Source organism: Chiloscyllium punctatum, chromosome 2, assembly GCF_047496795.1.
Source record: "Chiloscyllium punctatum isolate Juve2018m chromosome 2, sChiPun1.3, whole genome shotgun sequence".
In the NCBI taxonomy this organism is placed as follows: Eukaryota; Metazoa; Chordata; class Chondrichthyes; order Orectolobiformes; family Hemiscylliidae; genus Chiloscyllium; species Chiloscyllium punctatum.
In genome coordinates this window covers 1,286,680-1,314,421 of record NC_092740.1, presented here as the reverse complement: position 1 = coordinate 1,314,421, position 27,742 = coordinate 1,286,680, and the positions used below count along the sequence as shown (strand labels likewise).

At 44.4% G+C, this 27,742-nt stretch overlaps 1 protein-coding gene across 2 annotated transcripts in view; it reads left to right on the top strand.

Moving 5' to 3' along the window:
* nup155 (nucleoporin 155) overlaps nucleotides 1-27,742 on the top strand; it is a 213,449-nt gene that overhangs the window by 119,481 nt on the left and 66,226 nt on the right. For both annotated transcript variants that reach the window (XM_072592775.1, XM_072592786.1), the window contains 3 exons: nucleotides 6,915-6,977; nucleotides 7,497-7,656; nucleotides 20,474-20,540. In XM_072592775.1, coding sequence (XP_072448876.1) covers nucleotides 6,915-6,977; nucleotides 7,497-7,656; nucleotides 20,474-20,540 — 290 coding nt within the window. The remainder of the gene's footprint in view (nucleotides 1-6,914; nucleotides 6,978-7,496; nucleotides 7,657-20,473; nucleotides 20,541-27,742) is intronic.

The following is a 27,742-nucleotide window of genomic DNA, read 5'->3' as shown; positions in this document are numbered from 1 at the left end:
CTCAGGATCGCCTTATCTGCCTCACTTGCAATCACACCCTGCTATCCTGATCACTGACTGAATTTGAATTACTTAATCCACCAGGTGTGACCGTCTGCTGAAACAAAGCGCCGCAGTGTTTGAATTTCAGATTCCAGCTCATCAATTCTGAGCCGGAGTTCCTCAAGTAGCCAATACCTGGTGCAAGTTACTGCAATTCATAATGGGATCAACCAGCTCCCACATTATAAAGCTACAGCACTTCCCCTGCCCAGGCATCTCTACTTAGTTACTTTATCAATTTATATAAATTTGAGTGAATTAATTTCTAATACTTCTCTGCTATTCTCTTTTTCAAACTTGCTACAGATTTCCTACCAGCCAATTAGGTCACAGCTTCCCTGTGATGTCACTCTAGTAATTTTTGCAGTGGCCAGCTCAGTGAGTTTTATACTCACTCCGTGCTGCTGCTGCGACCCCACTTTCAAACTGCTCCCCACAGACTAGACCGTCTCAACTCCTTTTCTCAGGACAAGAGCAGGAGATACATGGCAAACACCTGGGCGTTCTCCTTGAAGTCAGTCACCATCCTGACTTGAAACTCTCTCACTGTCCTTTGCCTGTTGCTGAAATTGGTGGCAAGGCAAATTGCGAGAGGGATATAAACATTTACAGAGATATATTGATTGGTTATGTAAATGGGCAAAACAATCAAGTATAAAGTGGGAAAATGCATAGTTGACCACTTTAGAAAGAATAGCAAAAGAACAGAACATTGTTTAAATGCAGAAAACTCGAAGGGACTTGGGGTACTTATACACAAGCACAGCTTATACACATAAATACTGCAGCTAATCAGGAAGGCTATTGGAATGTTGCCCCTTATTTAATGGGGTCAGAGGATAAGAGTCGGGATTTTTTTCTGCAACTTAAAGGTGTTGCTGAGACCATATCCAGGGTATGATGAGCTGTTTTGGTCCCTTTATTTAAGGCAAGATGCTGTTTCATTGGAAGCAGATCAGTGAAGGTTCATTTGGATTATCCCTCATATGGAAGGATAGTCTTCTGAGCAAAGGTTAAACAGATTGGGACACTACATACTGGATTTTAGAAGGCTGATAGGTGATCTCATGGAGGCGTATTGGGTTCATATAGAGCTGGACAAGTCAGTACCGAGAGGATGTTTTGCTTCGTGGGAGAATCTAGGACTGGAGGGCATAGTCTCAGAATCAAGGGGTGCCAATTAAGACTGAGAGTCCCTTGTTAACATTAAAACATCTGCTATCTGATCATAATGCCTCCCCGGAATTGACATGTCTGTCGAGTACTTTGAATAACATCAGTCTGCAATTAACTTCAAGGCCTTGCCTCAGAAACAAGCACTTAGTTTGTTTATCTCCTTTTTTTTTAAAACGCTGTTGCTCACAGTCAGTCCAAAGGTCATCTTGAGTTCTCAATTCACAGCTCCAAACCAAATGTGATAAAACGATATAAATAAAAAAAAACACTGATGTTGTTAGTTTCGAGATTTTCCACATTATTTATTTATGACTTGAATATAGTCTGTTCTGTTATAACACGATAGTTCCATTCCTGTGCAATACAAGAAAAGTGTCTAATAGCAGCACCATTTAATCTAATGGGGCGGGAATTGTGTTATAGCCAATACAGGAAAAGAACGTTCACGTTCTACTAATATTGGTCTAAATTTTTCAATCATGTTATAGCCAGGTTGTGCTGAAGAAACTCATGTTAGCAGAATCAACTGTAATGGCATGGAAAGTCATATAACAGCATTTACTGATGACACAAAATTAGGCAGCACTGTAAACAGTGTAGATGATAGCATAAGATTATAAAGCGACATCAATAGACTAAACGAATAGACAAAACTGTGGCAAATGGATTTCACTAAGCAAGTATGAGATGATCCATTTTGGACTGGAAAAGGTTAGATTAAGGTACTTTCTAGGTACTAAGAGGTTAAATGCAGCACAATTTCAAAGTGACATTTTAAGAAACCTTTTGACAAGAGTGGCTAACAGGGAAGTGGTGAGTATTCCATTACACTCCTGACTTTGGCTCTGTTGATGCTGAACAGGCTCTTGGGAGTCAGGAGGTGAATTACTTGCTGCAATTTTCCTAGACTTTGATCTGTTCTCATAGCCACTGTAGTTATATGACTAGTCTCGTTCACTTTCTGGTCAATTGGTAACCCCAGGATGTCGATCGCTGGGAGATTGTGATACTAACACCATTGAATGTCAAGGAAGAACAGTGAGATTCTCTGTTGTTGGAGACAGTCTTTGCCTGACACTTCGTGTGATATGAATGTTATGTTCCAGTTGTCAGCCAAGCCTGGATGTCATGAAGATCTTGGATTAGTGGTGCTGGAAAAGCACAGCAGTTGAGGCAGCATCCCAGGAGCAGTAAAATCGACATTTCAGGCAAAAGCCCTTCATCAGGAATACAGGCAGAGTGCCTGAAGGGTGGAGAGATAAATGAGGCGGGGGGGTTGGTGTGTGGTGCGGGGAGAAAGTAGCATAGAGTACAATAGGTGCGTGGGGGAGGGGAGGAGGGTGGAATGGATAGATGGAAAAGAAGATAGGCAGGTGGGACAAGTCATGGGGACAGTGCTGAGCTGGAAGTTGGAACTAGGGTGAGGTGGGGGAAGTGGAAATGAGGAAACTGTTAAAGTCCACATTGATGCCCTGGGGTTGAAGTGTTCTTTCTCCAGGCGTCAGGTGGTGAGGGAGTGGCGGTGAAGGAGGCATAGGACCTCCATGTCCTCAGCAGAGTGGCAGGGGGAGTTGAAATGTTGGGCTACAGGGCAGTGTGGTTGATTGGTGCGGGTGTCCCAGAGATGTTCCCTAAAGCACTCTGCTAGGAGGTGTCCAGTCTCCCCAATGTAGAGGAGACCACATCGGGAGCAACGGATACAATAAATGATATTGGTGGATGTGCAGGTGATACTTTGATGGATGTGGAAGGCTCCTTTAGGGCCTTGGATGGATGTGAGGGAGGAGGTGTGGGCGCAGGTTTTGTGATTCCTGCGGTGGCAGGGGAAGGTGCCAGGACGGGAGGGTGGGTTGTAGGGGGGTGTGGACCTGACCAGGTAGTCACGGAGGGAATGGTCTTTGCGGAAGGCGCAAAGGGGTGGGGAAGAAAATATCCCTGGTGGTGGTGTCCGTTTGGAGGTGGCGGAAATGTCGGCGGATGATTTGGTTTATGCGAAGGTTGGTAGGGTGGAAGGTGAGCACCAGGGGCGTTCTGTCCTTGTTACGGTTGGAGGGGTGGGGTCTGAGGGCGGAGGTGCGGGATGTGGACGAGATGCGTTGGAGGGCATCTTTAACCACGTGGGAAGGGAAATTGCGGTCCTGGAGATCTTGCTGCATTTGGACATAAATGCTTCAGTATCTGAGGAGGTGCTGACATGGTGCAGTTGTCAGTGAGCTTCCCCATTTCTGGCCTTATGATAGAGGGAAGTGACTGAAGAAGCAGCTGAAGATAGTTTGGCCCCTCACACTTCTCTAAGGAACATAGGCTGAGATGATTGGTGGCACTTGGAGAATGGGTTTGAGTGCTCTGGATCTGTACTTAATGAAATTTAGAAGGATGAAAGGAGATCTTACTGAAACTTAGAGATTATTGAGAGGCCTGAAGAGACTGGGTGTCGGGAAGATCTTTCCACGAGTAGTAAAGACTAGAAAGAGTAGGACAGCTAGAGTAAAGGGCAACACTTCACAACTGAGATGAGAAGCATTTCTCCAGCCAGAACATGGTGATGCTGTGGAACTCATTGCGCAAGAAGGCTGTGGAAGCCAAGTCATTGAGTGTATTTAAGGCAGAGTTAGATAGGTTTTTGAGTAGTAGGAGGATCAAAGGTTACAGGGATAAGGCAGAAGAATGGGGTTATCAGACATATTAGCTGAGATAGAATGGCAGAGCAGACTTGATGTCCTGAAAAGCCTAATTCTGCTCCTATATCTTGTGGTCATATCCAGCCCCTTCAGTATCTTCGAAGTTCCAGTGAGCTGAATACTCATTCTTTTAAGGTCCAAATATAGATCTTTATACATACTCAACTCCTCATTTTAAGAATGTTGTATCAATCCAGGGACCATTCTACTGAACTCCCACTGTCCTTAAATATGGAGAAGACTGCAGTCTGTGGTCTCATTGAGGTGCCATTCTAGATCACTCGAATGGTCCCTGGATTGATAAGGCTGACCTAAAGTAAGAGGTTGAGTACATATGGAGATCTGTATTCTTGAGACCTTAAAAGAATGAAGGTTCAGCTCATTGGCACGTGAAAGTTTGTGAAGGAGCTGGATATGACCATAAGGTATAGGAGCAGGATTAGGCCTTTGGAAAATAGCAGTGTCAGGTTCTTTTTAGACCACGAGCCAGGGTGAGACAAGTGATCAAATAACATTCAGTTGTCTTTATTCGGAGAACTTGCTGTTTGAGCTGAAGCTGCAACATTGAGTGAAATGGATTTCTTATACCATACCATATCATAACAGACCATTCATTAATAGGATAACAACATTTTCAGGATACAAGTGTGAATACAAGTATAATAGAGTCATAGAGATGTACAGCATGGAAACAGACCCTTCGGTCCAACCCGTCCATGCCGACCAGATATCCCAACCCAATCTAGTCCCACTTGCCAGCACCCGGCCCATATCCCTCCAAACCCTTCCTATTCATATACCCAACCAAATGCCTCTTAAATGTTGCAATTGTACCAGCCTCCACCACATCCTCTGGCAGCTCATTCCATACACGTACCACCCTCTGCATGAAAAAGTTGCCCCTTAGGTCTCTTTTATATCTTTCCCCTCTCACCCTAAACCTATGCCCTCTAGTTCTGGACCCCCCAACCCCAGGGAAAAGACTTTACCTATTTATCCTATCCATGCCCCTCATAATTTTGTAAACCTCAATAAGGTCACCCCTCAGCCTCCGACGCTCCAGGGAAAACAACCCCGGCCTGTTCAGCCTCTCCCTGTAGCTCAGATCCTCCAACCCTGGCAACATCCTTGTAAATCTTTTCTGAACCCTTTCAAGTTTCACAACATCTTTCCGTTAGGAAGGAGACCAGAATTGCACACAATATTCCAACAGTGGCCTAACCGATGTCCTGTACAGCTGCAACATGACCTCCCAACTCCTGTTACTCAATACTCTGACCAATAAAGGAAAGCATACCAAACCCCGCCTTCACTATCCTATCTACCTGCGACCTCACTTTCAAGGAGCTATGAACCTGCACTCCAAGGTCTCTTTGTTCAGCAACACTCCCTAGGACTTTACCATTAAGTGTATAAGTCATGCTAAGATTTGCTTTCCCAAAATACATAGGTTTAACATTTACAGGATATGGGTTATTAATGTGCCTAATATTTACAGGGTGCAGTTATCAGTTTATTGAAATAACTCTCCTTTCTGTGGTTTAGATGGTTTGTTTGTTTTATCTGTAAAGTACTTGAAACGGACCCATTCAGACAGGGACTTGAGAATTGTCTGTTCAGTTAAGTGGTTTAGGTCAAATGTAAATACTCTGCGGTTGCCTTCTGTTGTGCTCTCGAGGGCTTTAACTATGTTAGATGGTCAAGCCTACCTGCTCTGTTCAGTTCCCTTTTTATCACTGTTGTTGCCACTGGAAACATTGATTCTGCTCAAATGACATTTCCCTGATTCAATCAATTCTGCGCTTTTATTCTTTCCTGACCTGTGTGTTTCTGCTGAACCCCACAACTGCAATAATGGGTTGTTTTAGATTAGATTAGATTTCCTTCAGTGTGGAAACAGACCCTTCGGCCCAACCAGTCCACAACGACCCTCTTGAAAAGTAACCCACCCAGACCCATTTCCCTCTGACTAATGCACCCAGCACTGTGGCCAATCCACCTTACCTGCACATCTTTGTGATTGTGGGAGGAAGCTGGAGCACCCAAAGGAATCCCATGCAGACACTGGGAGAATATGCAAACTCCACACAGACAGTCGCCCGAGGCTGGAACCGAACCTGGGACCCTGGTGCTGAGAGGCAGCAGTGCTAACCACTGAGCCACCGTGCCACCCTAATTTAGTCTATTTTGCAATAGTAAAATATATTACCGAACCGCGGTATTGTGAATGGATGAATGAGACTGAATTATAGTAAGAAGTTATGAATGAGTAAACATAAAGCGCTTGTGAGTGGATTAGTGAAGAGACCAATAATCTTGAAACCCACAGCAGCAAGACTGTCTTATACTTGTAACAAAATTGCTTTGCAATAAAAGCTGACAACCTTTCAATTCTTGATTGATTAGTATTCAACCTCTAGCTTGCAGTTTTCTTTCAGGGAGTATACCAAGGTAATTTAAATAGCAACATTTAAAAACTTTACAGCTATTAAGATTTAAATGAGAAATTATGCTGCTCTTTTCTGGCTGTCAAAATGGAATACAGGAAGAATCAGGGATGAAAGAGACAAAGAGATTGGGCAGTGTTTTTGGGAACTGAAATGTAGTGTCTCACTTTCATGCACTAATGAAAAGATAATCGCAGCAGATCAGGCAGCATCCAAGGAGCAGGAGAATCGACGTTTCGGGCATGAGCCCTTCTTCAGGAAACTTCCTGAAGAACGGCTCATGCCCGAAATGTCGATTCTTCTGCTCCTTGGGTGCTGCCTGACCTGCTGCGCTTTTCCAGCAACACATTTTCAGCTCTGATCTCCAGCATCTGCAGTCCTCACTTTCTCCTAATGAAAAGATGTTAAGCACTGACTCCTAGTGTCTCTTAAACTGGGGAATTGGGTTCCTGCTTATCGTATTTATTCAGTCTGCAAGATACAGGAGTTATAGTTGTATGTTATGAGAGCAAATGTTCATTTCTTGGACACTAACTAGAATTTGTGACCTGTTCTCTCTTTGCTGCAGTGCCCATGATGCCTTATGGTAGCCCCTTCTCCAGTCCCAGTATGCCGGCTATTCCAGTCTCAGGTATTGCTAATTAAAGATACTGATTGTACACTGTTCTTACCATGTGGCAGGTTGGATATCATGTCCCCCACTTTCCTGATGTCACATGTGCGATTTGCTTTCTGCTCCCCCACCTACCATGTGTTACCCAATTTCTGGCGAACTGTATTGTGGGTTTGTATTTCTGACTTTTTTTCTCTCTCTCTCTCTCTCTCTCTCTCTCTCTCTCTCTCTCTCTCTCTCTCTCTCTCTCTCTCTCTCTCTCTCTCTCTCTCCCAATCCCCCTGATTGCATCTCCATCCACACTTTGTCTTTCTCTCTATTGTCCCTCCTGATTCTTTCTCTCTCTCGCTTCTCCCCGCTTCTCTCCTCTCAATTTTCTCTCTGCTCTTGTTCTCTCTCTTGCTTTCTCTTCCTATCTATTACACACTTCTCTCTCTCTCCCTTTTCCTTCTCTCTATACAATCTCTTCTGCCCTTCTCCCCCCTTTTATTTCTCTTTCCTTTCTGTCCCCCTGCTCTTCCCCAACCCACCCTTCAGGTTTGAAGCCTGTTGGCATGTCAACGCCTCTGTTCTCCCCTGGAAGTCCTGGAGTGTATGGCGGGGCCCCTCTGCCTCCAGTCACGACAATGTCTGGACCAGAGGTGGTCTTTTCTGGAAAGCATAACGGCATCTGCATCTATTTTACCAGGATCCTGGGGTAAGTTTCCAAGCTTGAAACTCAATGCATGATTCCGTTTAACACACCATGACTGTTCAGTTCAGAAACTCTCTGCCCTGTTTTGTGGTTGTAACTTGCTGTTTTGGTTCAGCTTTGCACTTCTTCTCAGAATTTGAGCTGGAGATTGAGCTCCAGATGCTGGATGCATCAGGGAAAGGAGTAGATGGGTCTTTACAACTTGGAGTCTTTGTGCTAAAAAAAAAAGTCACACCATTTTGAAGAGGGTTTGATCAGGATGGGAAGGTGTGTCTGTAAGTGAGGTAGTTAACAGGACATGGAGGTTAGGAGCATAGTATCTGTAATGGTTAGAGGTGGTGGTTCTTGTGTGGGCATCACTGGTGAGGAGAGCATTGTGGGTCTGGAGTCACTTGAATGTGAAACTGATAAAGATGGCATTAATAAAGAATGATAATGAACTAGATGGGTCTTTACAACAATGGACATTGGTTACATGTTCGCCATTAGACTAGCTTTTTGCAATTGAATTCATTGTCTGCCATGGTGAGATTCAAGCCCATGTCCTCAGAACAGGAGCCTGGGTTATGGGTTTCTACTCACATTTGAACCTTGCTGGGAGCAGTGTATTTCTAAAGGTATAACTAGGAATTCCAGAGGAGTTAAAATATATATAAATTAACGAAATAAAACTAAATAACATAATAGTATAACAATTCATATATGAAAGGATTTTGAAGAGTACAATGAGGAGACATTGAGCCCTTCAAGTTTCCTTTAACATTCTTGATGTGCAGATGTTCCCATGTATCTGTTGCTGTTGTCTTTCTAGATGGAAGTGAGAGAGTTTGGAAGGTGCTGTCGAAGGATTTTTGGTGAATGTCTGCAGTGCATTTTGCAGATGGTACATGTTGCACCTGCTGAGTATTGATAATAGATGGAGGAAGTGGATGCTTGTGGATGTAACACCAATCAGGATTGGGTCTGGAGTAGAGAGGTGACTGACCTTGAAGTAGAATTAGCAGCTCAATAAAGGTGCAGAAGGAGCATTGTTAATCAAGGATGGCATTTGTGCAATAGTTAGAGATGACATCCTGATCACCTGACTCAAAGTTAAGTTGGATTGAGTAGAGATGAGGCATGGAATGGAAAAGAACTGTGGTGGGAGCATTTTACAAACTCCCAAGCAGTAATCACAACATAGAACCAAATATACAAGAACAAATACTGGATGCTTGGAATAAAGAGTCAGAAAATGACATGGGTGACTTTAATCTCCCACATAAACTGGGGAAATCAGATTGGCATTAATTGCCTGGCTAAGGAGTTCACAGAATGCTTACAAGAGGTTTTGACCTACGTGTTCAATAATTATCAGCGAGTAGGTTATCCTGGACCAGTTGGTGCACAATGTGACACAATTAATTGTTGACCTCCGAGTGAAGGTACTCCAAGGTAACAGCAACGCAGTGTGATTGAAGTTTACATCCAATTTGAAGAGCAAAGTAGGTCAAAGACTTGTATTTAAATGTGAATAAAGGCAATTATGTGGGCGTGAAAGCTCCGCTGGCTGAAGTGAACTGGAGATTGAGCAATGGAGACACTGTGGCAGATATTTTATGAAATATTTCAGATTACTTCAGATAAGTACATGCTGTGATAATGAAAAATTACAATGGGTGAGTCACCCGACCACCTATGACTTAATATAGGAAGTGGGAAAGCATCAAACTGAAGGAAAAAGCATATAGCTCTTTTAGATATGTGATAAGTGGCTGGTCAGAATATGAGGCAGCAAATTCGTAAAATGTTCATCAGGAAGAAGAAATTAGAATCCAAGAAAATGCACAGTAGCAGTGTAAAAACAGCAAGAATTTGTCCAGGTATTTAAAAAACAAAAAGGAAATGGGTGTTTGTCCTCTGCGAACTGAGAACGTAGAGTTAACAAAAGATAATAAGGAATTGGGTAGGACATGGACAAATATTTTGCTTCTTTCTTTGCATGAATCCAAAATACATTCCAGTACCAGTTGTAAAATTAGAAGTGCAGAGAAAGCGGGGAACCTAATGATATTACAATCACCAGAGAAACAACCTGATGCAGCTGTAGCTTGCCAAATCTCTGGGACCAGCAGGACTTTATCCCAAGGCCTTAAGACACATTGCTGCTGAGACCGCAGATGCATTGGTGGTAATTTTCCAAAATTTCCTTGATTCTTGAAAGGTTCTGTACACTGCAAAGTGACAACTATAACCCACTTATTCAAGAAGAGGGAGGCAGCAAACAGGAAACTGCTGTACAGGCAAGTAAGTTTGCTTGAAGTCTGTTGTGAGAAAGGTGAGAGAATTGATCATTAAAGCTGTACACTTCACAGAACTCTAGGTAATCAGGAAATGTCACCTTGTTAAAAGGGAATTGTGGTCAACACGTTTATTTGACTTCTTCGAAGGAATAACGCGCTATGGATAGAGATGAAAACAATGACTGCAGATGCTGGAAAGCAAATACTGGATTAGTGGTGCTGGAAGAGCACAGCAGTTCAGGCAGCATCCAACAAGCAGCGAAATCGACGTTTCGGGCAAAAGCCCTTCATCAGGAATAAAGGCTAGCTTATCTCTCCATGCTTCAGGCTCACTGCCTTTATTCCTGATGAAGGGCTTTTGCCTGAAACGTCGATTTCGCTGCTCGTTGGATGCTGCCTGAACTGCGGTGCTCTTCCAGCACCACTAATCCAGTATATGGATAGAGATGTCCAACAAGTACAGCTAGGTATAGATTCAGCCAGCAGGGACTCATAGATGGTGACAGCACTAAAAGTGATGTCTTGGACAAATGTATCCATACAATCAATAAAAATTTGACAACATTTGGGCGGCACGGTGGCACAGTGGTTAGCACTGCTACCTCACAGCACCAGAGACCTGGGTTCAATTCCCGCCTCAGGCGACTGATTGTGTGGAGTTTGCACATTCTCCCCGTGTCTGCATGGGTTTCCTCCGGGTGCTCCGGTTTCCTCCCACAGTCCAAAGATGTGCAGGTCAGGTGAATTGGCCATGCTAAATTGCCCGTAGTGTTAGGTAAGGGGTAGATGGAGATGTAGGGGTAGGTGGGTTACGCTTCGGCGGGGCGGTGTGGACTTGTTGGGCCGAAGGGCCTGTTTCCACACTGTAAGTAATCTAATCTAATTAACCCTGTCTTCCAGCTTCTGGCCCATAGCCATGGAGGTTGTGGCAATGCAAGTGAATGTCTAAATATTGGTTTCATGTACAAGATCTTTTGAGTCAACCAATCTTTTTAAGCAGAAAATTCCAGACTCCCTACATTCTCCAAATGAAGAAAATTCTCCTCCACTCTCTTCTTTGAATCTATGTCTTAACTTAAATGGAGTCATACAGCTGGGAAACTAACCCTTCAGCCTAACTCATCCATACTGACCACGTTTTCTGAACTGAACTCATCCCATTTGCCTGCATTTGGCCCATGTCCATTCGTATGAATGTACCTGTCCAAATATCTTTTTAAATATTGTAATTGTACTTGCCTTTATCACTTCCTCTGGCAGTTCGTAAAATCTATAGCCCATGGTTATGATACCTTTCTATTAATGGCAAAAGTGCCCTCCTGTCCACCATATCTTGGCTCCTCATATGCTTACACACCTCTTTCAGTTACCTCTCAACCTTCACTCTAAAAGGAAAACAACCCCAGCTGATCTTCTCTCTCTCTCTCCTATGTAATCACTCCAGCCCAGGTGTCATCCAAGTGAATCACATCTGCACCCTCTCGAGAGCAACCAGAACTGTATGCAGCACTCAGCGTGACCTAACCAGCATTTTATATAATTCTAACATAACCTCCGTGCTTTTTTACACCATGCCCTGGCTAATAAAAACAGCTGTTTTCTGTGTGCCTTTGAAAACACCTTATGTGCTGCTCTCTTCAGAGGTCTGCAGATTGCAAGGTTCCCCTGATCTTCGGTGCTTTTCAGGTTCCTACCATTCCAGGTACAAATCCTGCCTTGATAATCCTTCTCAAGTGCATTACCTCTCACTTTTTCAGGTTGAATTCCAGTTGCCACCGCTCTGCCAAGCTGACAAATCAATTGATATCAAGATTAGAGTGGTGCTGGAAAAGCATGGCAGGTCAGGCAGCATCCGAGGAGCAGGAGAATCAATGTTTTGGGCAAAAGCCCTTCATCAGGAATGCTCCATGACAATGAACAACTGGTACAAGTTTCAAATGGGGAAAATCTAGACCAAACATTGAATTATTAAAAATTATTTGTCTGTGGGATGTGAACTTCACTGGCTAGGCCAGATTTGACAGGAAATGCTGACGCACATGGTATTCAATCTGCCTCTGCTGAGCCTGTTCAAGTCCTTCTGTAGTCTCCCCACTTCCTCAATGCTACCTGTCCTTCTACATATCTTTGTGTGATTAGCAACAATGTCGTCCATTCCTTCATGCAGATTGTTCATGTAAAATATAAACATACAATATGAATCCCAATACTGACCCCTGCAGAACTCTGTTGTCACTGCCTACTATCCTGAAAAAGACCCCATTGTCCCTATTCTCCATCTTCTGCCATGTCAACAGATCCTCTATAATGCCAATACCTTGCACCTGACACCATGGGCCCTTTTCATATTTACCAGCTTTCTGTGTAAAAGGTCTGTGAAAGGTTTCTGGAAATGTGAAGAGGCACATCCATTTGCTCTCCTTTATCTAACTTGCTCATTATCTATTCAAAGAATTGTAACCGATTTTACAGGCATGATCTTCCTTTGATGAAGCTGTGCTGTCGCAGCCGTAATTTGTCATGCACTTCTCAGTACTCTACTATCCCCTCCTGAATAAATTCTAAAATATTACCAATGCCAAGGTCAGGCTAACCAGTCTTCCCTGCCTTATGCCTCTCTCCCTTCTTTAATAGGGGTGTTTCATCAGTCACTTTAAGATCCTTTGAGATCCTCCCTGACTCCAGTGATTCCTGAAAGATCACCACCAATGCCTCTGTCATCGCCTCAGCAATCTCCAGAAGCACTGTAGGGTATAGTCAATCCAGCCCAGGTGATGAATCCGCCTTCAGACCTTTCAGCTTCCCCTGCACCACCACCTCAGTGATGGTCATTACACTCACTTCTGTCCCTGACTCTCTTGTATTCTGCTCTGTTGCTATGTCTTCCACTGTAAAATTAGAACATAGAACATTGCAGCGCAGTACAGATCCTTCCGCCCATGATGTAGTGCAGACCTGTGAAACCAATCCGAAGCCCATCTAACTTGCACTATTTTATTCTAGTCCTATCCAATGGCCATTTAAATGCCCTTAAAGTTGGCGAGTCTACTACAGTTGCAAGCAGTGCGTTCCACGTCCCTACTCCCCTTGTGCTAGCCATCACCATCGGACGAAAAAGGCTCTCACTGTCCGAGCTATCTAACTCTCTGAATATCTGATATGTCTCAATTCAGTCACCTCTCAACCTTCTCTCTATTGAAAACAGCCTCAAGTCCCTCAGCATTTCCTCATAAGAACTTCCCTTCATACAGGCAACATCCTAGTAAATCTCTCCTGAGCCCTTTCCAGAGCTTCCACATCCTTCCTATAATGTGGTAACCAGAACTGAACACAAAACGCAATCCCTCTCCCAGTAAAAGCTAACACACCATTGCCTTCTAACGACCCTATCAGCCTGGGTGACGACTTTGAAGGATCTATGTACCTGGACACTGAGATATAGAACATAGAACAATACAACACAGAACAGGCCCTTCAGCCCTCAATGTTGCGCCGCCCTGTCATACTAATCTGAAGCCCATCCCACCTACACTATTCCATGTACGTCCATATGCCTGTCCAATGACGACTTAAATGCACTTAAACTTGGCAAATCTACTACCGTTGCAGGCAAAGCATTCCATACCCTTACTACCCTCTGAGTAAAGAAACTACCTCTGACATCTGTCTTTTCCATATCTCCCCTCACTTTAAATTTGTGTCCCCTCGTGTTTGCTGTCCCCATACTTGGAAAAAGGCTCTCCCTGTCCACCCTATCTCACCCTCTGATTATCTTGTATGTCTCTATTAAGTCACCTCTCAACCTTCCTCTCTCTAACGAGAACAGCCTCAAGGCCCACAGCCTTTCCTCGTAAGACATTCCTTCCATACCAGGCAACATCCTAGTAAATCTCCTCTGCACCCTTTCCAAAGCTTCCACATTCTGCTTATAATGCGGTGACCAGAACTGTACACAATACTCCAAGTGTGGCTGTACCAGACCTTTGTGCAGCTTCAGCATAACCTCCTGGTTCCAGAACTCAATCCCTCTATTAATAAAGGCCAAAACACTGTATGTCTTCTTAACAACCCTGTCAATCTGGGTGGCAACTTTCAGGGATCTGTGTACCTGGACACCGAGATCTCTCTGCTCATCTGCACTCCTAAGAATCTTACCATTAGCCCAGTACTTTGCATTCTGATTACTCCGTCCAAAGTGTATCACCTCACACTTGTCCACATTAAACTCCATTTGCCACCTCTCAGCCCAGCTCTGCATCCTATCTATGTCTCTCTGCAACCTACTACATCCTTCGTCACTATCCACAACTCCACCGACCTCAGTGTCATCCGCAAATTTACTAACCCACCCTTCTACGTCCTCATCCAGGTCATTTATAAAAATGACGAACAGCAGTGGACCCAACACCGACCCTTGCGGTACGCCGCTAGTAACTGGACACCAAGATGAACATGTTCCATCAACTACAACCCTCTGTTTTCTTTCAGCAAGCCAATTACTGATCCAAACTGCTATGTCTCCCACAATCCTATTCCTCCGCATTTTGTACAATAGCCTACTGTGGGGAACCTTATCGAATTCCTTGCTGAAATCCATTTACACCACATCAACCGGTTTACACTCATCTACCTGTTTGGTCACTTTGTCAAAAAACTCAATAAGATTCGTTAGGCACGACCTACCCTTCACAAAACCATGCTGACTGTCCCTGATCAGATTATTATTTTCTAGATGGTTGTAAATCCCATCACTTATAACCTTTTCCAACACTTTACCAACAACTGAAGTGAAACTCATTGGTCTATAATTGCGAGGGTTGTCTCTACTACCCTTTTTGAACAAGAGAAGCACATTTGCTATCCTCCAGTCCTCAGGCACTATTCCTGTAGACAATGATGATTTGAAGATCAATGCCAAAGGCTTGGCAATCTCTTCCCTTGCTTCCCAGAGGATCCTAGGATAGATCCCATCCGGCCCAGGGGACTTGTCTATTTTCACGCTCTGCAGGATTTCTAATACCTCTTCCTTGTGAACCTCAATCTCTTCTAGTCCAGATGCAAGTATCTCTGTATCTTCCTCGTCAACATTTTCATTTTCTATAGTGAACACTGTTGAAAAATATTTATTTAGTGCTTCCCCGATCTCCTCTGAGTCCACACACAACTTCCCACTATTATCCTTGATTGGCTCTAATTTATATTCTTTTATTCCTGACAGACCTATGGAAAGCCTTAGGGTTAAGCCTAATAACCCTGATCCTGTCTGCCAACAATTTCTCATGTCCCCTCCTGGCTCTTCTGAGCTCTCTTTTTAGGTCTTTCCTGACTTCCTTGTAACCCTGAAGCGCCCTAACTGAGTTTTCACATTTTGTTCTAATATAAGCCGCCGCCTTCTTCTTTACCAGGGATTCCACTTCCTTGGGAGAAAGTGAGGACTGCAGATGCTGGAGATCAGAGCTGAAAAATGTCTTGCTGGAAAAGCGCAGCAGGTCAGGCAGCATCGATTCTCCTGCTCCTTGGATGCTGCCTGACCTGCTGCGCTTTTCAAGCAACACATTCCACTTCCTCAGTAAACCACAGCTCACGCGTTCTATATCTTCCTCCCTGCCTGATAGATACATACTTATCGAGGATACACAGGAGCTTTTCCTTGAATAAGCTCCACATTTTTAATGTGCTCATCCCCTGCAGTTTCCTTCCCAATTCTACGCTTCCTAAATCTTGCCTAATTGCATTCGTAATTTCCCTTCCCCCAGCTGTAACTCTTGCTCGGTGGAGTACACCTATCCCTTTCCATCACTCAAGTAAACCTGACAGAATTGTGATCGCTGTCTCCAAAGTGCTCACCCATTTCCAAATCTAACACCTGGCCAGGCTCGTTACCCAGTACTAAATCTAAAGTGGCTTCGCCCCTTGTAGGCCTGTCTACATACTGTGTCAGGAAGCCCTCCTGCACATAATGGACAAAAACTGACCCATCTATAGTACTCGTACTGTAGTGTTCCCAGTCAATATTTGGATAGTTGAAGTCCCCCATGATAACTACCCTGCCTCTCTCACTCCTATCGAGAATCATCTTTGCTATCCTTTCCACTCCATCTCTGGGACTGTTCGGAGGACTATAGACAACTCCCAGCATAGTGACTTCTCCTTTCCTATTTCTAACCTCAGCCCATACTACCTCAGTTAACGAGTCCCCAAACATCCTTTCTACAGCTGTAATATTGTCCCTGATCAACAATGCCACACCTCCCCATCTTTTACTTTCTTCTCTGTTCTTACTGAAACATCTGAATCCCAGAACATGCAACAGCCATTCCTGTCCCTGCTCTATCCATGTCTCCATATTGGCCACAACATCGAAGTCCCAACCCACGCTGCCAGTTCACCCACTTTATTTTGGATGCTTCTCGCGTTGAAGTACACCCATTTCAAACCAGGTTCTTGCTTGCCAGTGTCAGATATTTGATTGTGGAGCTCCCTGCTCTCATCCTCTTTTGTCCCTGTCCTACAATTTTGGTTCCCATCCCTCTGCTGTATTACTTTAAATCCACCTTAATAGCTTTAGTGAATTTCCCACCCAGGATATTGGTACCCCTCTGGTTTAGATGAAGACCATCCTGCTTGTAGAGGTCCCACCTACCCCAGAAAGAGCTCCAATTATCCAAAATCCTGAAACCCTCCCTCCTGCACCATCCCTGTAGCCACGTGTTCAACTCCTTTCTCTCCCTCACCTCACTAGCACGTGGCACGGGCAGCAAACCAGAGAAAACAACTTTGTTCGTCCTAGCTCTAAGCTTCCATCCTAGCTCCCTGAATTTCTGCCTCAAGTCCCCATCTCTCTTCCGACCTATGTCGTTGGTGCCAATGTGGACCACGACTTGGGGCTGCTCCCCCTCCCCCCTAAGGATCCCAAAAACATGATCAAAGACATCACGGACCCTGGCACCCGGGAGGCAACACACCAATTGTGAATCTCTCTCATCCCCACAGAACCTCCTATCTGTCCCCCTAACTATGGAGTCCCCAATGACTACTGCTCTGCTCCTCTTCCCCCTTACCTTCTGAGCAGCAGGTGCCCCATTGCTTTCCCCTGGTAAGTCATTGCTCCCCCCCCCACAGTATCCAAAATAGTAGACAATGACGACAAAAAGATCAAAGCCAAAGGCTCTGCAGTCTCTTCCCTGTCTTCCCACGGAATGCAAGATTAAAATCCCATCCAGCCCAGGGGACTTATCTACTTTTAACTTTTCAGAATTGCTCACACCTCCTCCCTGTGAATCTCAATCCCATCCAGTCTAGTAGCCTGTATCTCATTGTTCTTCTTGACAACATTGCCTTTTTAGAACATCAAACATTACAGCGCAATACAGCCCTTCGGCCCTCGATGTTGCACCGATCTGTGAAATTAATCTGATGCCCATCTGACTACACCATTCCATTATTATCCATATGTATGTCCAGTGCCCGTTTAAATGCCCTTAACGTCAGCGAGTCTGCTCCTATTGCAGGCAGGCCATTCCACACCCCTACTTCTCTCTAAGTAAAGAAGCTGCCCTTGATATCTGTCCAAAATCAATTACTCCCTCACTTTTAAGTTATTTCCCCTCATGTTAGCCTTCACCATTCAAAGAAAAAGGTTCTCACTGTCCATTCTATCTAACCCTCTGATTATCTTATACATCTTGATTAAGTCACCTCTCAACCTTCTTCTCTCCAACAAAAACAGCCTCAGTTCCCTCAGCCTTTCCTCGTAAGACCTTCCCTCCATACCAGACAACATCCTCGTAAATCTCCTCTGAACCCTTTGCAAAGTTTCCACATCCTTTCTGTAATGCACTAGAACTGCACGCATTACCCCAGGTGTGGCCACACCAGAGTTTTGTACAGCTGAAGCATGACCTAGTGGCTCCGAAGTCAATCCCTCTCCCAATAAACACCAACACACCTTATGCCGCCTTAACAATCTTATCAAACTGGGTGGCAACTTTCAGGGATTTATGCACCTGGACCCTGAGATCTCTCTGTTCATCAACGCTGCCAAGATTTTTACCATTAGCCCAGTACTCTGTATTCTTGTTACTACTTCCAAAGTGAACTGCCTCTCACTTTGCCGCATTAAACTCCATTTGTCACTTTTCAGATCAGCTCTGCATCTTATCTATGTCTCTCTGTAGCCCACAGCATCCTTCCCAACTATCCACAACTCTGCCTACCTATTATAGGAAAGATACAGAGGCTTTGGAGAGGGTGCAAAGAAGGTTATCAGGATGCTGCCTGCACTTGAGGGCTTGTCTTATGAAGAGAGGTTGACTAAGCTCGGACTCTTCTTGCTGGAGAGAAGGAGGAAGAGAGGCGACCTGATCGAAGTGTACAAGGTAGTGAGAAGCTTGGATAGAGTCAATAGCCAGAGACTTCTCCCTCAGGCAGGATTGACTGGTATGAGGGGTCACAGTTTTAAGATATTCGGAGGAAAGTATAGAGGGAACGTCCGAGGAAGGTTCTTTACGCAGATGCATTCCCAGCGGTGGTGGTGGAAGTGAAGTCATTCGGGACATTTAACCAACTGCTGGACATGCAAATGGATAGCAGTGAATTGAGGGGTGGGTAGGTTAGGTTATTTTACGGTTGCAGAAAGGATGCTTGAGAATTTGTCTCCTGAGGTAGCATGGGTAGAGGTTAGAAACAGGAAAGGAGAGGTCAACCTGTTGGGAGCTTTCTATAGGTCTCCGAATAGTTCCAGAGATGTAGAGGATACGATAGCAAAGATAATCCTCGATAGGAGCGAGGGTGACAGGGTAGTTGCTATGGGAGACTTCAACTTTCCAAATATTTTCTGGGAATACTATAGTTCAAGTACATAGAACATAAAATGGTACAGCGCAGTACGGGCCCTTTGGCCCTTGATGTTGTGTTGATCTGTGAAATTAATCTGATGCCCATCTAAACTAAACTATTCCATTATTATCCGTATAAATCTTCTCTGAACCCTTTCCAAAGCTGCCACATCCTTCCTAAAATGTGGTGACCAGAACTGCACGCAGTACTCCAGGTGCAGCCTTATCAGTGTCTTGAACTGCTGAAGCATGACTTCATGGCTCCAAAACTCAATCCTCCTCGCGATGAAGGCTAACACTCCGCATCTGAACAGATCTTGTGTGTGCGTAGGGCTTGTCCGTTGGGGGTTGCTATTTTAATGTGTTTAGGGTGGAATCTAGAGAAATGCAGCAACGTGAGGTTATCCATGGGTTTGAGTTGAAGTGAGGTACTGAGATGCCTGTCCTCGATGGATTTATGCACCTGGGCACTGAGATCTCTCTGTTCATCAACGCTGGCAGCCTCTCTTGGACAGCGGACCTGGTAGATGGATTCTACAGATGGGAGGTTGGTCTTTGTAATTGTCTGGTCCGAGTTCACCACTCTCTGTAACCGTCTCCGATCTTGAGTGGTACAGTTGCCATACCAGGTAGTGATACATCCAGACAAAATGTTCTCGATGGCACATCTATAAACGTTGGCAAGGGTATTCACCGTCATGCCAAATTTCCTCAGCTGCCTGAGGAAGAAGAGATGATGTTGGACCTTTGTAACCAGTGCGTCCACCTGAAGAGTCCAAGAAAGCTTGTTGTGGATGACCACTCCCAGGAGCTTCACAGTCTCCACTCCTTCCACCTCGGTGCTGTTAATGTGTAGGGGGGGCATGAGTAACATACCATCGAAAGTTAATATTGAGTTCCTTGGTTTTGCTGGCATTGAGAGCTAGGTTGTTGTCAGTGTACCATTTTTTCAGGTCTTCCACCTCCCGTCTATAGTCTGTTTCGTCGCCATCTGAGATTCAACCGACTATGGTGGTGTCACCAGCAAACTTGTAAATGGCATTAGTCTGGTATTTGGCGACGCAGTCATGGGCATACAGTGAGTATAGTAGGGGGCTGAGTACGCACCTCTGGGGGACTCCAGTGTTGAGTGTTAGTGAGGATGAAATATTGTCCCCAATCTTCACTGATTGTGGCCTGTGGGTCAGGAAACTGAGGATCCAGTTGCAGAGACTGGGGCTTAGTCCGAGATCAAGTAATCAGTTCCCAGAGGATGATAATGTTGAAGGCTGAACTGTAGTCAATGAGTAGGATTTGAAAAACAAAATGCAGGATTATGGGAAGAAGTCAAGAGAATTGTCTTAAATGAAATTCTCATGCAGAGCTAGTGCAGTCACAATGGGTGGAGTGGTCTCTTTCTGCACTGCTGGGCTGTCAGATTCTGTGAATTAGCTTTTTCCACTGTATTATGGTGGTAATAATCCAGTCTGGTCAATGGAGTGACCATTTTGTTGAGCTTCAGACTATTGGCTGCAAATACCTATTTCCTGAGCATTAAGTGGGAGTGTGGCAACTACTATGACATACATAATGGATAATCTTGCATCTCAATTATGTCTTAAATTAGGAGTGTGATGATTCTTTATACAACAGCTAAATTTCTGGTGTATTGAAATAGGGAGCTGTGATAAAAGTAAAGCAGGAGTATATTTTGTTTTGCAGGAATATCTGGGACAGCAGTATAGCAGTGGAAGAGACTGTCCCTCATTTAAGGCAACAGACAGTACTGGTGAGTGCGTTGTATAATATTACAGACAGTTCTGGTTATTGCTTGCATTGCTATAGACTACAACATTACAGCAAATTCTCGTGAGTGGTCACACTTGAACACTACACTTTTACAAGTAGAAATAGTGAGTGCACACTAATATTGATAGGGTCCAAATGTAATATTTCAAAGTTTGCAGTTGGCACAAAATAAGTGGCAAAGATTAAAAAAAAACATAGTTCAGGTCTCCAAACTGTAGTCAGGATACACCAAGAGATACAAAAGATGTGTAGGAAAGACTTGTGGTGGAACCCATTAGGGGAACAGGCAATACTGGATTTATTGTTGTGCAATGAGGCTGAATTGATAACGAGCTTAAGATGAAAGAACCCTTGGGAGGCAGTGATCATAATATGATTGAACTTACTGTGAAATTTGAGAGGGAGAAGGTAGAATCAGAGCTAACGGTATTACAGCTTAAGAAAGGCAACTACAGAGGCACGACGGAGAAGCTGGGTAGAATTGACTGGGAGAGGAGCCTTGCAGGAAAGAAAGTGGAACAGCAATGGCAGGAGTTTCTGGGAGGAATTCAGGAGACAAAGCAGAAATTCATTCAAGGAAAACGAGGCCCGATACAGGGAGGATGAGACAACCATGGCTGACCAGGGAGGTCAGGGATAGCATAAAAGCCAAGAAAAAACATATTATTTGGTGAAGGACAGTGGGAAACCAGAGGATGTTGAAGCTTATAAAGACCAACAGAGGGCAACTAAAAAATAAGTAAGGAGGGAGGAGATTAAATAGGAGGGTAAGCTAGCCAGTGATATAAAGGAAGACTAAGAGTTTTTAATGTTGGATTCTGGATAATCCAAGATGGAGGATGGGAAACATTTCTGGCTGTAAGAGCTGCTCCCTTTTTTTGAGGTATTTTAGGTGTTCGAGGTGACTTCCTCGAATTCCGGGAGCAGCAATTACTGTTTTATATGCTGTTGCATTGTTTTGGAACTTTGGAAAAAAAAAAGTCAAAACAATAGTAATTTTAAAAGGGAGAAGAGCACATAGTGAGGACAGTGCAGGAGAGAGAGAGAGAGAGAACCTGCACAGTTACTGCCTTTGCTGTTTGAATTCGTGTATCGTTGGACATTGGAGTGCATCTGGGAAAATTAACAAGCAGTGAATTTCACAACTAATCTTGGAGAAACTGTTGGGTGAAGTTTGCAGCACAGAATCAGATAAGTTAATTTAACCTGGGGCAGTATTTGTAGAGGAATAAGACGGTGTTATTTTCTGGGTCCGTAGATTGTGAAGGAGCAAAAATGGCCTTTGCAGTGATATGTACTTCTTGTCAGATGTGGGAGTTTAAGGGTTACTGTGGATTATACCTGCCATAAATGCTGTTGAATGCGAATCTTATCAGATCGAGTGGATTAGTTGGAGAGACAGATAGAAGCGATGAGGAATTTGCAACAGCAACAGTATGTGATGGATGGCAGTTATAGGAAGGGGGGAAAGTCTCAGCTACAGTCACATAGATGGGTTAACTCCAGGAAGGGTGAGAGAGGTCAGCACCTAGTGCAGGAGTCTTTTGTGGATATACACATTTCAAACAGGTATGCTGTTTTGGAAAATGTAGGGGGTGATGGATTCTCAGGGGAACATAGCACGAACAGCCAAGTTTCTGGTATTGAGACTGGCTCTAATGCAACGAGGGGTACGTCAGCTTCCAAGAGATAAATTGTGTTAGGGATTCTGTAGTCAGAGTTACATACAGACGTTTCTGTGGCCAGCAGAGATAAAGCAGAATGGTGTGTTGTTTCCCTGGTGCCAGGATCAAGGATGTCTCAGAGAGGGTGCAGAATGTTCTCACGGGGGAGAACGTCTGAGGGGTCATTGTCCACATTGGAACCAACGACATTGGAAGGGAAAAGGTGGAGACTCTGAAGGGAGATTACAGAGAGTTAGGCAGAAATTTAAAAAGGAGGTCTTCAAGAGTAGTAATATCTGGATTACTCCCAGTGCTACGAGCTAGTGAGGGCAGGAATAGGAGGATAGAGCAGATGAATGCATGTCTGAGGAGCTGGTGTATGGGAGAATGATTCACATTTTTGGATCATTGGAATCTCTTTTGGGGTAGAAGTGACCTGTACAAGAAGGACAGATTGCACCTAAATTGGAAGGGGACTAATATACTGGCAGGGAGATTTGTTAGAACTGTTCAGGAGGATTTAAACTAGTAAGATGGGGGAGGGGTGGGACCCAGGGAGATAGTGAGGAAAGAGATCGATCTGAGACGGGTACAGCTGAGAACGGAAGTGAGTCAAACAGTCAGGGCAGGCAGGGACAAGGTAGGACTAATAAATTAAACTGCATTTATTTCAATGCAAGAGGCCTAACAGGGAAGGCAGATGGACTCAGGGCATGGTTAGGAACATGGGACTGAGATATCATAGCAATTACGGTAACATGGCTCAGGTATGGGCAGGACTGGCAGCTTACTGTTCCGGGAGACAAATGCTACAGGAAGGATAGAAAGGGAGGCAAGAGAGGAGGGGGAGTGGCATTTTTGATAAGGGATAGCATTACAGCTGTGCTGAGGGAGGATATTCCCGGAAATACATCCAGGGAAATTATTTGGGTGCAACTGAGAAATAAGAAAGGGATGATCACCTTATTGGGATTGTATTATAGACCCCCTCAATAGTCAGAGGGAAATTGAGAAACAAACTTGTAAGGAAATCTCAGCTACCTTTAAGAATAATAGGGTAGTTATGGTAGGGGATTTTAACTTTCCAAACAACGACTGGAACTGCCATAGTGTTAAAGGTTTAGATGGAGAGGAATTTGTTAAGTGTGTGCAAGACAATTTTCTGATTCAGTATGTAGATGTACCTACTAGAGAAGGTGCAAACCTTGACCGACTCTTGGGAGATAACGCAGGGCAGGTAACTGAGGTGTCAGTGGGGGAGCACTTTGGGGCCAGTGACCATAATTCTGTTCGTTTTAAAATAGTGATGGAAAATGATAGACGAGATCTAAAAGTTAAAGTTCAAACTTGGAGAAGGCCAATTTTGATGGTATTAGGCAAGAACTTTCGAAAGCTGATTGGAGGCAGATGTTCGCAGGTAAAGGGACAGCTGGAAAATGGGAAGCCTTCAGAAATGAGACAATGAGAATCCAGAGAAAGTATATTCCTGTCAGGGTGAAAGGGAAGGCTGGTAGGCATAGGGAATGCTGGATGACTAAAGAAATTGAGGGTTTGGTTACGAAAAAGATGGAATCATATGTCAGGTACAGACAGGCGAGATCGAGTGAATCCTTAGAGTATGAAGAAAGCAGGAGTATACTTAAGAGGGAAATCAGGAAGGCAAAACGGGGACATGAGATAGCTTTGGCAAATAGAATAAAGGAGAATCCAAAGGGTTTTTACAAATATATTAAAGACAAAAGAGTAACTAGGGAGAGAATAGGGCACCTCAAAGATCAGCAAGGTGGCCTTTGTGTGGAGCCACAGAAAATGGGGGAGATACTAAATGAATATTTTGCATCAGTATTTACTGTGGAAAAGAACATGGAAGATAAATAGATGTAGGGAAATAGATGGTGACATCTTGGAAAATGTCCAGATTAAAGAGGAGGTAGTGCTGGATGTCTTGAAATGGTTAAAAGTGGATAAATCCCCAGGACCTGATCAGGTGTACCCGAGAACTCTGAGGGAAGCTAGAGAAGTGATTGCTGGGCCTCTTGCTGAGATATTTGTATCATTGATAGTCACAGGTGAGGTGCCGGAAGACTGGCGGTTGACAAACTTGGTGCTACTGTTTAAGAAGGGCGGTAAAGACAAGCCAGGGAACCATAGACCGGTGAGCCTGACCTTGGTGGTGGGCAAGTTGTTGGAGGGAATCCTGAGGGACATGATGTACATTGTATTTGGAAAGGCAAGGACTGATTAGGGATAGTCAACATGGCTTTGTGCGTGGGAAATCATGTTCCCCATGGGAGACTGATTAGCAAGGTTAGATCTCATGGAATACAGGAAGAACTAGCCATTTGGATACAGAACTGGCTCAAAGGTAGAAGACAGAGGGTGGTGGTGGAGGGTTGTTTTTCAGACTGGAGGCCTGTGACCAGTGGAGTGCCACAAGGATCGGTGCTAGGCCCTCTACCTTTTGTCATTTACATAAGTGATTTGGATGCAAGCATAAGAGGTACAGTTAGTAAGTTTGCAGATGACACCAAAATTGGAGGTGTAATGGACAGCGAAGAGGGTTACCTCAGATTACAACAGGATCTGAACCAGATGGGCCAATGGGCTGAGAAGTGGCAGATGGATTTTAATTCAGATAAATGTGAGGTGCTGCATTTTGGGAAAGCAAATCTTAGCAGGACTTATACACTTAATGGTAAGGTCCTAGGGAGTGTTGCTGAACAAAGAGACCTTGGAGTGCAGGTTCATAGTTCCTTGAAAGTGGAGTCGCAGGTAGATCGGATAGTGAAGAAGGTGTTTGGTATGCTTTCCTTTATTGGTCAGAGTATTGAGTACAGGAGTTGGGAGGTCATGTTGCGACTGTACAGGACATTGGTTAGGCCACTGTTGGAATATTGTGTGCAGTTCTGGTCTCCTTCCTATCGGAAAGATGTTGTGAAACTTGAAAGGGTTCAGAAAAGATTTACAAGGATGTTGCCAAAGTTGGAGGATCTGAGCTACAGGGAGAAGCTGAACAGGCTGGAGCTGTTTTCCCTGGAGCGCCGGAGTCTGAGGTGTGACCTTATAGAGGTTTACAAAATTATGAGGGGTATAGAATAGAATAGAATAGAACAATACAGCACAGAACAGGCCCTTCGGCCCACGATGTTGTGCCGAACTTCTATCCTAGATTAAGCACCCATCCATGTACCTATACAAATGCCGCTTAAGGGTCGCCAATGATTCTGACTCTACCACTCCCACGGGCAGCGCATTCCATGCCCCCACCACTCTCTGGGTGAAGAACCCACCCCTGACATCCCCCTATACCTTCCACCCTTCACCTTAAATTTATGTCCCCTTGTAACACTCTGTTGTACCCGGGGAAAAAGTATGGATAGGATAAATAGACAAAGTCTTTTCCCTGGGTTGGGGGAGTCCAGAACTAGAGGGCATAGGTTTAGGGTGAGAGGGGAAAGATATAAAAGAGACCTAAGGAGCAACCTTTTTCACGCAGAGGGTGGTACGTGTATGGAATGAGCTGCCAGAGGATGTGGTGGAGGCTGGTACAATTGCAACATTTAAGAGGCATTTGGATGGGTATATGAATAGGAAGGGTTTGGAGGGATATGGGCTGGGTGCTGGCAGATGGGACTAGATTGGATTGGGATATCTGGTCGGCATGGACAGGTTGGACCGAAGGGTCTGTTTCCATGCTGTTCATCTGTATGACTCTATTACTGTAAGATATATAATGGGTAAAAGAAAGGCAAAAATGGACGCTGGGTCGCTGGAAAATGACCCTGGAGAGATAGTAGTGGGAAACAAGGAAATAGCTGAGGAACTGAGTAATTACTTCATGTCAGTCTTAATGGTAGAAGGCATGAGTATTATCCCAAAAATTTAAGACTGTAGGGAGCAGAGCTATGTATGGTGTCCATCACCAAGGAGAATGTGCGAGAAAAAAACTGAATGGCCTGAAGGTGGATGAATTACCTGGAACAGCTGGACTACACCCAGAGTTCTAAGGGACATTGCTGAAGAGATTGTGGATCCGTTCGTGATGATCTTTCAGGAATCGCTAGAATCAGGTAGGGTCCTAAATATCTGGAAAATTATTAACGTGACCGCCCTGTTTAAAAATGGAGTAAGGCAAAAAATGAAAAATTACAGTCCATTTAGCCTAACTTCGGTTGTGGGTTAGATCCTGGAATCCATTGTGAATGAAGAGATTTCTGAATACTTGGAAGTGTATGGTAAAATAGGGCAACGTCATCATGATTTCATTAAGGGGAGGTTATGCCTGATAAATCTGTTAGAATTCTTTGAGGAAGTAATGAGCAGGTTAGCCCAAGGCGAGCCAATGGATGTTATCTACCTGGCCTCCAATAAGGCCTTTGACAAGGTGCAGCACAGGAGGCTACTGAGTAAGGTAAGAGCCCATGGTGTTAGGGGCAAGGTGCTAGCATGGATCGAAGCTTGGTTGCCGGGCAGAAAGCAGAGACTGAGGATAAAAGGGTCTTTCTCAGGATGGTAGCTGGTGACAAGGAGTGTTCTGCAAGGCTCAGTGTTGGGATCACAGCTTTTCACTTTATACATTAACGATCGAGATGTAGGAACTGAGGGCATTCTGGCTAAGTTTGCAGATGATACAAAGACAGGTGGAGGGGCAGGTCACGTTGAGAAGGTGGGGAGAATGGAGAAGAATTTGGACTGGTTGGGAAAGTGGGCAAAGAAGTAACAGATGGAGTATAATGTGGGAAAGTCTGAAGTCACGCACTTTGGTAGGAAAAATAGAGGCATGGACTATTTTCTAAATGAGTAGAAATTTCAGAAATCTGAAGTGCAAAGAGACTTGGCGTTCTAGTCCAGGCTTCTCTCAAGGTGAACTTGCAGGTTGAGTCAGTAGTTAGGAAGACAAATGCAATGTTGGCATTTATCTTGAGAGGACTTGAGTCAAAAAGCAGGAATGTACTTCTGAGGCTCTACAAGGCTCTGGTCAGACCACATTTGGAGTATTGTGCAAAGTTTTGGGCCCCATATGTCAAGATGTACTGTCCCTGGAATGCGTTCAGAGGAGGTTCACAAGAATTAGATTACTTACAGTGTAGAAACAGGCCCTTCGGCCCAACAAGTCCAAACCGACCCGCTGAAGCGTAACCCACCGAAACCCATTGTCCTACATTTACCCCTTAACCTAACACTACGGGCAATTCAGCATGGCTAATTCACCTAACCTGCAAATTTTTGGATTGTGGGAGGAAACTGGAGCACCCGGAGGAAACCCACGCAGACACTGGGAGAATGTGCAGACTCCACACAGAGAGTCGCCGGAGGCGGGAATTGAACCCAGGTCTCTGGCGCTGTGAGGCAGCAGTGCTAACCACTGTGCCACTGTGCCGCCCATAATGGTCGCAGGAATGAACAGCTTAACATATGAGGTACGTTTGAGGATTGTGGGTCTATTCTCAGAGTTTAGAAGGAATGGGGGGTGGAAGGGAAATCTAATTGAAACATAGAGAATAGTGAATGGCCTGGA